The 13,707-nt window shown below is 40.0% G+C and overlaps 1 protein-coding gene across 1 annotated transcript in view; it reads right to left on the reverse strand.

Annotated features, from left to right (window-relative positions):
* The window catches only part of WDR11 (WD repeat domain 11), a 2,002,440-nt gene that overhangs the window by 934,565 nt on the left and 1,054,168 nt on the right, over nucleotides 1-13,707 (reverse strand). Inside the window, exon 12 of the mRNA XM_044056072.1 lies at nucleotides 12,812-12,918. Coding sequence (XP_043912007.1) covers nucleotides 12,812-12,918 — 107 coding nt within the window. The remainder of the gene's footprint in view (nucleotides 1-12,811; nucleotides 12,919-13,707) is intronic.

Below are 13,707 nucleotides of genomic sequence, written 5' to 3' on the forward strand. Positions count from 1 at the left end.
ATGCTGTGAGCCAGAAATTTAGACTGTATTTGGAAACTGGCTTCCCTTCACTTCTGGTAGCAAAGGACACAAAAGTTGCTCTACAGTTCTAAATTATACCACAGCTGTTCTAAATTATACCACAGCTGACTATGTACATTCAAGTAAGCAACATTTTCCTTCCTTGTTTTGAATATTTGGGAGAAAAACAAGCAGCTATCTGGAATGGTTTAAGTAAATTCCAATACTATTTTTTTCAGGGATAACAGAAGGGTGTTCACTCAGGCAGACTCAGCTGCTATGAGATACTATAAAAATGTTTTTGCAAATGAGTGCCTGCAATTCTGAAATCCCCCTGGCTTATGTCACAGGGTAGAGGAAGGGATGTTTCCATGCTGGTAATAATTACAGATAGAGGTTGCTGCTGGCTCAGACTGTGGCTGTGCGAGTTTTTCTACCACAACACTTCAGTTCCATGTTTTAGCAATTTGTTTTCAATATTTTCTCAGATGCAAACTCACTAAAGAAATTGACTGATTGCAAAGATATAAAATAGGAGGCCTACAGGCAAGAAGTCTGAGATACCTGAAAGATATACATTCACTTAGGCAAATGCCAAGTCCTGTCCTGAATGCTCAGATACTGTAAAATTAGGGTATGGGGACTAAGATTGGCTTGATCCCTCTCCTGGTACCAGATGAAGACTCTTTTCCATATGGTAGGTAGGTTTCCACTGTTGTTACCCTCCTAGCCTCCAGCATGAGGTTAAGCTCATCCTCTACAAAGTGGAGCCTGAAGGGAAGTAATGTTATAACCCATGCTGTAAACCGCAAGATCCTCAGGGCAGGGTGTGTAATGGGCCCCCATGTTCTGGAGTCAGAGGTCCACTTACAGAGGCAACACGACTGTTTTTTTTCCCCTGAAGAATGCTAAAAAAAGGGGAAGCCAATGCTACAGCCAAAAGTGACATACAGAAGCACCTCTTTCAACTCCTCCCTTGTCTTTCATATTACTAGAGAGAAGAGGAGGATCAGAAAGAGTGCGTACAGAAAAGGACCTGTCTAGTTGATGAAGAAGAGTCCATTGCCCAAGCATTTTTGTTTTAAATCCTGGAGCAGTACCTCCTCAGCTGTCTGCTACTTGGAAAAGCAAAGATGTCTGTCTGGGATACCCCAACTGTGTGCATTTTCTAAAAAGACATCCCTGTGCAATACTCCTTCTGCAATCTGTGAGAAGTGGAAATATCTATGCAATTTGGAATCATCCCTCATACCCTTCATCCCTCATACCCAGTAAAGATGGCCTGGCAGCATCACGCACTACATATCTCATCACAAACATACAAAACTGACTTGTGCTGAGGCGGTAAAAAGCAGCTACTGAAGCCTCTTGGGAGTAAAATGACTAGGTTTCAGCAGACATCCACCACCACATCAACACTATATTCACATATAGTAAAGGATCACCTGGCGGTACACCTCAAACCATATAATACCTCAAATACCATGAGTAAAAGCAGTAATGTTTTACTAACTTGATGACTCTACTTGCAGGCACAATGACTCCACACTCGCAAGACATACCACTCAACTGTACAGATTTTTGGTCCATATTTTTGGTCCATTTTCATAAAACTGTGGTTTTCTGGAATATTAGTGGCAAATCCTTAAAGGTTGAAGTTAGAAAATAATGACAGACATTTGAGTTTCAGACTTCATACCCTTCAGAAAATCCATGCTAATGCAAAACCTGTCTATCACTTTCTAAGTTTGTAAGAGCAATGTTTAAAAATTGCCCCTATTTTTGGGCCTTTGTACTACTTTTATTTATGGCTTTGTCCAGATTTCTTGCTCTAAGAGGTTGAGAGGAATATCCATTCTAGAAATAGTCTCAGAGAAAGAGAACCCTCACACAGGAAGAATAAAACTGAGCTCTCCTCTAAGTCAGAATCAGAAATCTGAGGAGAAAACTCTTCATCTGTCCCTACATCTTCCTGCCAGATTCAGAATATTGAATCTCTTTATGAAAGGGGGCATCCATCTTTCTTTTACCAGAGGCCACCTAATAAGAAAAATCAATAGTCTGAATTAAACCCTAAGCCAGACCCAACAAACTATTCCTGTCTAAGGAAATTTGAGGAGGAGTAGATAAATATTTAAGTTTTCTCTTTCTTTTACACAGGAAAACTGGTGCCAATAGTGTTGCTAATGGTGGCAGTTTTCCCAGGGAAGGGCACAACATTGTGACTAAATAGGAAGTCCCTTGGTTCACAGGTGAATAGGCTACACTGTCTTGAAGGGCCACTTTAAGTCTAACCAATAACCTTAGATCATAGCAAACCCTGAACTTTGTGCCTATGAAGCAAAGACATTAACCATTATGCCATGTTCCCTCTCCGAGGACATGACAAGTATGGCTCTCCCTTGCCCAGTGAGGGGACAGCAACAACTGCTGAGGATGTGATTAACCCACAGTCCATAGTGACTGTAGGTGCTACACCAGAGAGACCTGCAGTAAAAGATGAGTGGTCTGAGGAACTTGTTTTGGCCACAGCAGAGTCACCAACCTGTGCGGCTGAGGCAAACTGCTAGCCTGCTGTGGCAGTAAAGGCTGTTTGTGTAAGTTTTTCTGTTTGTGTCTGGAAGAAGGACTGACCATGGGATCGGTAGTTTGTTTCATGGTCAGATGGAAAACAGTATCTCTTTCCCAAGAAAAACAAGCAGCATAAGCTGGTAAAAGTCTAATGTCATTAAAAGCCATTTCTGTTACAAAAACACAGCAACAGCACTTTAAACACTTCACGAGCCCAAAAAAGTAAAATAAACATTTTTCCCCGAAAAATAGTTTTCAACTACTTTAAACAACTTTTAAAACTGATGGGAAAAAGTGTTTTCCCATTCAAAAGCACAGTGAAGTCCTGTGACAGTGCATTAAAACACTACCTTCTAGCTAAAAAATAACTTTCCTACACAAGAAAGCAAATTAAAACAATAAATATTTTATATGAAAGTTTTTTTCCTCAAAAGGAACTTATCTGCCCAGCAAAGGAACAGCACAAGAACAGCACAGGACAGGTAGCTTACATCCTTCTAAGTTGGGAACTGCTGATTGAAGGCTCAGTGTCTGTTATTCTAAAAGTGTATTAGTTCTGGTTTAAGTACTTGGGCTTCAGGCCAGTTATTTTACATTAAGATTTGTGGTCTGCACTCTTGTGGGAGGAGAGGCTGGATTCTGCCCTTCTGAGCTGGGAATTTCTGGTTAGAGGCTTATAGTGCCTGCATATTTGAACTGTTTCTTACTGAATTGGTGTGCCTTGTTTGCGGTCGCATAAACTAGATTCAGGCCTGCTGAATCTAGCTTTGTTTATATAACTAGAGCACTAATTCAGGCCTTCTTTTTTGGAGAAGGTTCCCCTGCATCCCAGTGGCAGGAGTGTGCAGTTAGAACTTGTCTGATTGAAGATTACAGGAACAGGGCTCAGTTTTGAGATTTTTTTACTGGTTAATTGGGTAATTTGTTTAAAAGCCTTTTCTGATTGCTTGTAGTTATCTAAAGCTGTTTTAAGTGTATTTTTTACTGTTTGTAGTCGCGTAAAGCTGTTTTAAGTGTATTTTTTACTGTTTTTGCCTTATCTTTTCAAAAAATAATTTTTCCTTGTTTGACACATTTCTAAGCTAGTACAGTCCAGTTTTCAAACTAGAGCTGAATTCAGGGCTGTGTTACAAGTTTCTGAGTTGCCCATACCTTACTTGGATAGAAGGAGGTTTCTCTGTTCACCTGTGAGAGAGAGAGCTTTGAGCAGCCATTTATTCCTGGAGGAGTGGTTCCAGCCCAGAAGTTAGTAGTTTATAGGCCATTCTGGGCTGATTTCTATCATTTCCCTGCTGTAAAAACCGCGTCTGCACGGTTTTGCACGTCCAGGCAGTGCCGGTTAGCTAGGGCTAAATTATTCCTGACTCCACCAAGTCTGCTCTTAAGTTTTTCCCCTGAAAGTAGTCTAACTCTCAACCTAAGCACTTAAAAAGCAACCTAAAGTCCAGCACTTACTCAGACTTAACAGCAAGCATTAATATACCCTGACACTTGATTGCCCAGCAGGGCAAGATTCATTATTCACCCCTCACCAACCAAGCGACTAAGCAGCTCACTCTACTATTCAGGCATGACCAAAGGGCAATTTCAGGTATACTCTCCAGTCCAAAACTCAGAAAATATGACGAGTAGCCTTAGGAATAATCCGTTTAATTCAAATCCAGTAATATGAAGCACTTTTCGTCCGATAAATATACGAACTTCATCAGATAAGTTATACTCTCCAGTCCATCTGGTGAACCTGGGTATCCTGAGGCAATGTTACAACTGCCTCATGTACATAGACAACCCTCTCCTCCTACCACAAAACATCAACATATGCGAGAGATGCAATTATATAGCTATATTGGAGGGTAAGCTCTCTCCACCCAAGACTGGAACAGGCAGTCATGAGGAGAAGGTTAACACTTGCACCACACCTCCAGCCTCACACTGACATACTAAAACAAGCACTGGCAAAAAAAACACATAAATACACAAACTCATACTCGGAGGCTCTAAATAAAAACCTGCAAAAACATCAGAGACCTCCAAAGCAGACACCCAAAAAACCTGCACCTCCCGTCACAAACCAGACAACACATAAAACACAAAATCAGTGTGCCGCACAATTACAGCCCTTAAGGTGAAATAACATACTTAACACACTAGTAATAGGCAGCTCTATAGACAGGCACACTGACGTCCCACTCACTAGGCTGGACAAGGAGAGGGTTACTGTTAGCTGTCTGTCGTGAGCCAGAATCCGCAACATAACACAAGCACTCAGGTCACTCCAGAACAAGTACAAATATGACTCTGTCATTGTTCATGTTGGTGTGAATGACCTGAGACGTACCTCCCTGGACTACATGAAAAGAGACATGGAAGAGATCTCTGATCATGTAGCCCAGGTGGGTATGAACCTGACCCCCAGTAACATCCTGCCCTCACCAAGAATGACACCGCAGTATAAAGAAAAAATGATCAATTTCAACAAGTGGCTAAGCTTCTGGTGTCATTCAAAGGGGATCCAGTGTCTGCCAGCCTGGGACGACATGCTCGACAAGCCTCGTTGCTTCACAAGGGACGGGTTGCACCTGTCACCCCTAGGCTTTTGAATACTGGCCAAGGCTCTTGCTGCCCCCTTAGTGCCTTTTTTAGGCACGGCTCAAAAGTCAAACCCATCTCCATAAACAGCACACACAAAAAAATGAGGGTTATGCTACTCAACACCAGTAGTTTAAATCTCAAAATGCAAGCGCTCGAAGCACTCCTCAGTATGGAGTAACTGAAACCTGGTTCAAGGCTTCACAGAGCACCCTAGCACTACTGGGCTACAACTTATACCACACATTTCGGCCACAGAACATGGACAGAAACATAAAAGGGGGGTGTATCAATATTCATCAAAGATACCTACACCTCCAGGTTAGTGGTGCAGCATACCTCTGAGATCATCCTTGTGCAACTAACATTGGGCAAATCTGCAATGCAAATTGTGGCCTGCTACAGGCCACCCTCCATGACCCAGGACCACCACTCCGCCTTTCTGGAGATACTGGAAAACATGAAGGTCCTACCGAACACCCTGATATTGAGCGATTTCAATTACCCTACCATTAACTGGGAAAACTACTCAAGTACAATCTCCCAGGTCCAGCGCTTCCTGGAATTTATCAACTCAAATGCCCTGGATCAGCTGGTAAACTCCCCTACCAGAGGTGAAAACATACTGGACCTGGTCATCACCAACAAGGGCGACAGGTGTTCCGCAGCAGAGGTCAACCCGTCACTGGTTAGATCAGACCATAAACTAATCACTCTGGATGTCCACACCACACCACCACCAACAACCAAGGAAATCACAGTGAAAAACTTTTCTACAGCAAACTTCACCTTACTTAAGACAGAGGTGGTAAGTTTCACAGCCCCCAAGCTAAAGGGCAGCAGTGTCCAAGATGCAGGAACCTTTACAAATGCACTCTATGAGCACCTACAAGGATGCATGAATCGTGCCATCCCTAGCAAAACCAAGACTCACTCCCCTAAGAGAAGGAAACTAAGTCTGGTGGACCCCTGCCATAAACAGGCTATACAATAGAAGGAGGAAACTAGTTCAGAAAATAAGCAAATCCCAAGAAGGAAAGACATCCCTGATCAGTATCAGTAAGAAACTAAGGTCCCTCATAAAATCATCCAAGGCTAACTTTGAAAGAAAAATAGCCAAGGATTCGAAAGATAACCACAAAGCCTTCTTTAGCTATGTCAAGAATCTAAGTGGCAACTCGCAGACATGCTCTCAGCTAGTGCAAAATAGCACAAAATATACTGAACCTACTGATAATGCCAACATCCTGGCAGATAGATTCAGTGCAAACTTCACCCCCCTCTCACCCACAAAAAGGCCTACAACAATACCAAAAAAGTGTAGTGTCCCAGAAATCACAGACCCACAGGTGAAAATAGCCCTTTCAAAAGCCAAAAGCACAGCGTCAATGGGGCCAGATGGTGTCCCAGTATGCGTCTTGCATGAACTACAGAATGAACTAACCCCCCCACCTAAACACACTGTTCAACCTCAGCCTCTCCACAGGCTATGTGCCCATAGAATGGCGCACAGCAACGGATATTCCGCTCCACAAAGTAGGGGCCACAACTGACCCTGGTAACTATCTGCCTGACTAGCCTGGTCTGCAAGGTTATGGACCGCATCATCATGGAACTGTTTAACAAAGACATTGGGAACCTCCAAACACTTGAACTGACCCAGTTTGGCTTTGTTAAGGGCAGATCATGCCTACTAAATCTGGTTGACTTCATCAAGACAGTCACCAAAGCCACATATGAGGGGAAGGTGGTTCACTCAGCCTACCTTGACCTCGCCAAGGCTTTTGACACCATCCCCCACTCAGGAATTATAGAAAAACTCACCAGCCTGAACATAAACCCCTACGTCACGAGATGGGTTGCCAACTGGCTTACAGACAGAACACATACGGTAAGAATAGCGGGTTCCAGGTCCGACTCTAAACCAGTCACAAGTGGTGTCTCACAAGGCTCGGTCCTGGGACCCCTACTGTTTGGCATATACTTCTCAGAAGTACAGGCAAACACAGGAGGACTATGGCTAACCAAGTTTGCCAATGACTGCAAACTGGGAGCCATAACTGACTCTCCGGCTGACATGGAAAATCTCCAAAAGGGTCTTACTGAGACGGACAACTGGTGTCAAAGTCATGGTCTCAAGCTAAATGCCAGAAAATGCATAGTCATCCCATTTGGGAAAAACAAAACACCCATAAATTAACACATAGGTGGCAGCCCCCTTAATACAGAAGAGGTAATAAGAGATCTGGCGACCCAGGTAGATAGTAATCTCTCCTTTGACAATCATATTGCCAAAGTAGTTAGGAAATCCTTCTATGTAGCCCATCTAATTACTAAAGGGTTTGCATCTAGAAATAAAGAGGTTATAGTGCCCCTCTACTCGTCACTCATCAGACCCATCATAGAGTACAATGCCCCATTTGGGATGCACCTCACAAGACACTTCCAACAGCTGGAAAGACCACAAAAGTACCTCACCAAGAGGATTACTGGCCTAAAATATATGTCCTATGCAGCCCAACTGGAAAAGTAACGGCTGTACTCAGTGGCATATCGCTTACTCAGAGGTGATCTCTGCCTGACTTACAAGGCCATGTCCAACTCAGAAGTGATGGACATGCCACACCTAAAGAAATCCAAGTCACTGCGAGCCACTCGCTCCAGTGAGCTAAACCTCGCCACAACAATAAATAGAACATGCTTGAGGGATAGATTCCTGTCACAGCGACTCCCCATGCTTTGGAACAAAATTCCTAACTACATTAGGCAGAGCCCCTCACTAACACTCTTTAAGAGAAACCTTGATGAGTGGATGGGTAACAGAAAATACACCCCTGGGATAACTTCACTGGCTCTTCTTGACAGAGGCTCAGTTAATTAATCAATGGGGCGGCGAAGGCTGACACACTCTGGCTAGGCTTATAAATGCCCTCGGGCAGACAGCCTAGTACCTACCTATGAACGAGCCAATCACTGATCCTCAAAAGCCTACAGAGGAGTATTCTCTTCAATGACAGAAAAGCACAGAAGGGCTTGGTGGCCAAACCTGTCTTTTTAGTCAGCTCAGCTTGAGCTGACTAACAGTTTGGGCACATAGTAGGTGCCCTAGAGCTTTGGAAGCTGGCCAGCTGTTATATCATATGCAGGATATAATCCATATAGCTCAGACTACTGCAGCAGTGATCAACATGATAAACATCATAGCTATTTTTATGTTGGAGGTGAGGAGACTCACTGTGTCTGAAAGCAGAGAGAAATTACTAGATCACTGTTAAATGATTATCTATACAGCATGTATTTGAGAACAACAAGCTGAAATACATTGCTAACCATTATTTCTTTTCACTCTAATCAAAGTCACATATATGAGGGTATAAAACAGTCAGACAATGGGTATTTTAGAGGTGGTGGGTGGTAAGGTTGACTGTGTGTTAAAGGAAAGAAGTAACACTTGATCCTAATAGAATCATCATTGATATTGTTTGTCAGGGAAGGAAAGTGCATGTGTCTTACAGAAGCAACCTGAAATGCATTACTTTCGCTGTTACTTCTTTAACTCTACTTACGATTAGACATTACATTTATATACAGAAACTGGCTATCTTTCAAAGTAAAGGAGGTGGGCTGTGTGTGTGTGTGTGTGTGTGTGTGTGTGTGTGTGTGTGTGTGTGTGTGTGTGTGTGTGTGTGTAGGCAAAAATCAATACCTTTAAATTATTACTCTTAAATTATTGTTAATATGACTTGTCAGCAAGAGGCTGTCAGAAAGTGACAGTGGGAGTCAATCTGTGCTTAAAAGTGACCGACTACTTTATCATAAAATCAGCATGAATGCCCATGTGTCGGGAAGGTAATCAAAGAGAAAAAAAATTACTGAAACTTTTTCACATTCAAAGGTGGTTTATCCTGTCAGAAGTGGTATATTCTACTGCCACAGTTTGCATGAGAAAGGAACTGATATTAGTGCCTGTGGCATTTCAGGAATACAATGAAAGCAAAACATATGCTTTAGACTTCTGATTATTAATAACATAATTATTAGAATTTCACAGCATTGTTACTGCAAATGTTGTTAGATTCAGTTCACAACAAACATGCCTATTTCCTTTTTTCCTAAAGAATCAAACACATAATACAATGAATCATAAATATTTTGTGATTTTATAACTTAGCTAGAACCACTAGCTGTTTGTCCAAAAAGTCTGAGAGTTATGTTTTCCAGTATCTGAAATGGTCTTACTAAAATAAATAAATAAGAATGACTATGGAATATGAAGTGGAATCTGACACTCAGAAATTCAATAAACAGCTTATTCATTAACTTTCAAACTTACTGTCCAATCTTTTACTAGAAAATGTCAAACTGTTTCAGAGATATAGCTCTATATGGATAGGCATCACCAGCAGACTGACATTTTCATTAGAATGTGCCATGGTACTAAAGTGCACTATATTCACATTGTACAGACAACTTGTTTTCAGGGTGAAGAATGCAACATATACCCAGAATATATTCTGCAATGAGTTGTCATTATAACAGAAAATCATACATATTTCTAAGTAAAAAGGAGCTCTGTCTCACTGAAAAAATACAATGACCATAACTACATGTATTGAGGGAAACGAAATGGTGGGGGTCAAATTCAACATTAAGCCCCTTTAAATTCCTAAGGGGATTTAAGTTTCCAAGTACAATGCAAAGAAGATTTTCAAAAAGACTCTTACAGGTATATTGACATATGGCCTTTTTTACATAGCTAACATATTGAGGGTTGCACTTCCATGCAACCTGGCATAGCCTTCAGTCCATAAGACTTCATGTAAACAGAATCAAAACACTACTCAATTCAATCTAGAATACAAACAAAACTTGATTCGGCACACCTCCAAAATGAATTCAAGCAACTGGCCAAAAGTCCAAACATATAGTGTCAATAATATGAGTATATATCTAGATACATTTTAATTAAACTTTTACTTCCAAATGAAATGAAAAGCTTCTGAAGTGTCAGTTCAGTTAGAAGGGGCTTGTAAGAACCAGATAGCTTAAGAAGCTAAACCTACATGTTACAACCTTCAATTACCATAATCAAATTATTCACTCCCCTTGTTTGTAAAGTCTCACAAGTCACACACAACTCTACAAATCTGAACAAATAAAGTGCAATGATTATTAGGTAACCTATATAAAAAGCATCACTGTATTTTATAGGTAAAGCAAATTACACTTTGATACAAGGGAGTCCTGTCTATTGTCTATACTCTTCAACACAAACTTGCATACAAAAAACAGTGCTTTCCATATTCAAAATTATTCAACATCTTCCCCAAACCTATGCCTTCAGGTCCAAATATAAAGGAGTCTTCCAGTGCAAAAGTCTACAGTGCCATACTGAACAACTAAGAAAAAGTTTCTAAATATAATGCACTATTATAGAATTTCCTCCTCTCTGAAGAAAGATGCATTTTTGATCAAATATAGTAAAGATTTGTTGAAGTTGCTAAAGAAATGTTTCACTGGTAAATTCTTAGATACAGTAGTCATATAACATAATAATTGTCTTTCGGCTTTTCCCCAGTTAGGGGTCGCCACAGCGGAACTCCGGTCCGCTAAAGACTGGCAGTGGTTTTTTACAGTGCCGAGTTGCCAGCCCGATGCCCAACCTTCAAAGAAAGCACACACATTCATGCACGCACCTACCTGCATGTCTTTAACGTCACTCAACCGCAGGGAGGACATGCACAGTCCACACAGAAGGCGCTCCAGCTGAGAATCGAACGGGAGAACCTCTTGCTGTGAGGCGACAATGCTAACTGCCGCACCACTGAAGCCTGTATACAGTAGTCATAGTAAGAGACATTTATGTTTTATAACTGATTTAAATAATTTGTTATACAGTAGTCATATAACAAATTATTTAAATAATTTATAAAACATAAATGTCTCTTGCTATGTTGCACAAGCAAGCTGTAGGAGACTCAGTAAACTAATTATATATATATATATATATATATATATATATATATATACAGCTTAACACTTTTTTCTTACATTTCTCCTTCATCTGTGTAAATGCCAAAACTACCAGCTTTATTCAATTGACATTCCCACTTGCTATATACTGCTTTTCTGTTAACTAGCAGGCTTCCATTACTAGCTGGCATTTAACACTGCATTTGCAGAAGTTAACTTGATGGTTTATACCTCTAAAATGCACATACTATTATTTAAAATAAATATAGCCATTTGTAGCTCCTGAGATTGTGGGGTAATTATAACCATTTGAATTGTTCACTGGCTACAGCCATGAGTAAAAGGAGCCTAAAATCCTCTTCAATTACCAAGGTAAAAATCACAAAATCCTGTTTCTCAGTTATAAGCCTGAGTCACCCAAGGTTTTCTAGTGTACCTCAGCTGAAAGTTGATCTAAGCACTAAGACCCTCGCCTTACTTATTAAAATGTTAAATTATGTGCTCCGCTGCTGGACTGTAGATATCCTCCCAAACAATAATTTCTACATGTTTGGTACAAACCCACAGGAGGAATTACTGTTAGCGGACCCCTAGGCTAATAACCTTGTGCTATCTGAAAAATGATGTCTCTGATTCATCTTCATTATACTTACCTGTTCCAGTACTAAGCCAAAGTCACCTCAAAATTCAGTGTATCCATCTGAGCTAACAATGTGAAAATAAAGTAACAGAAAGAAATGCAGCACAAAATATTTTCCTAAGTCAACTCACTACAGCAGTCACCTTGAGATATCTACAGAGGAGCATAAAGAGGAATCATACATCTGATTGAGCCACAGTAAGGTTACCATACATCACATAATGCTTTTAACTTTTTTGCTAGTCCTCTGACAATATAAATCAATTCTTACAGATCTGATGGCACTTTCAATTCTTTACTAATTCAGTCAATTCTATTCAAGAATGAATATGGAAATAAAAAGCAATACATTTTGTACACAACTGCAATTACTCAAAGACCTACCCAATTAGAAACAAATTGAGATCCAGACCTATGTGGCGCAAAGCATAACATTCATCAAGCAGGAAAAGCATTTATCCACAACTGACTAAAGCCCACATTCAAACCAAAAGAAATGAACAGTAAACTCATCCAGAGCACGACTACTAATCACAACCTCTGATAGCTACCTCATTTATATCACAGCAAAAGTGAGAGCAAAACTAAAAAAAAGTCCATAGTCCAGTCAACAAATACTACAAAAAATAAAATCTAACATGCTAACAAATGAGTAAGCAAAAATGGATACAGCTGATGTTTGACATCGCAGCTCAATATTTTATCAACAAGCAAAGTATACATGCTAAAGAATGCAGAATTTTAGGACTTTTTAGTCTCTGACTTAAGAATCCAACAAATTCTCATACAAATTACATAAGACAAGTGGTGTAATTGTAATTTTAAGAGTTTTTCTCAAAACAAATATTCTTTACAGCTATTCATAAAAAAACATTTTCACGCAGCATATTAAGTGAATTTTCTACAAGTACATATTAATATCTGTGAAAACGTCAGTTGGCTGAAAACAAAATACAAGAATGATTAAGCAATAAAACAATTTATTTATATATTTGTAAGGTGACAGCAGCTATACGACAATTCATCACAATGACCGACCTGTTGGCAAATCAACCAGCTGAAGCTCATTTCTCACTAAACCAAGGTTATTTGGAGTTGATGTAGCAAAGGAAAGAAAACTAGTCAGGCTTGCCCACTCAATGCCCCTGTAAAAGTAAGAATGCAAATGTAGTTAGCAGCAGCTTCACAATTTCTTGAAGATAAACAATATAATCATAAACTAAGAAAGAAATATTATGATCTGGTAACTTCTTAAATCAACATTTCTGCAAAAACAGAAACAATAGCAGATCCTTCTGATGAAACAAAGTTCTTAAAAATTAAACATGTACATAACAATACTCATTGCTCTCTGGAAAGAAAACAATACAGGATCATGCTTACATGAGGTATTGATGCCTGTCCTTACTGTTTCAGCCTTTTTTCCCCCACATACAGAAAAAATGCAGAGATTAAACTTTTAAAGAAATATTTAAAATAATACTGTTCAATATGTGCACTAAAAAGAAATCACAAGGACAAGAAAAAGTCATACAAGTTAAAATACCAATGTAAACACTGGTGGTTGTTAAGATTTATGACCAACATCTACATGGTCGCGCAGGTGCTGGGGTGAGGCCAGAATGACACTAGGTCTGACAGCAAATGCTCTGAATATACATTGCTGCATCTGGTCTGTCCTTCCATTAGTCTTTACTTTTAGCAGTTCTTTAAGTGTTTGCTTCACTTATCTAAATCTGCTTTTTTATTCCTCTTCACTTATCTTGAGTCCTTAGCATTACTTGCATTACTATTCTTCCTTTGCAACTATCACAGCTCTCCCATATCACCCTTCCATCTAAATGAGTGTTCTCTAAATTATCTTTTACTATCTCCTCCACCCAATCTCTAAATTCTTTTCTCTCTAAGAAATAAATAGGAAAATGCCTATTTCC

Source organism: Protopterus annectens, chromosome 14.part0 (assembly GCF_019279795.1).
Source record: "Protopterus annectens isolate FY-2018-M chromosome 14.part0, PAN1.0, whole genome shotgun sequence".
NCBI lineage: Eukaryota > Metazoa > Chordata > Ceratodontiformes > Protopteridae > Protopterus > Protopterus annectens.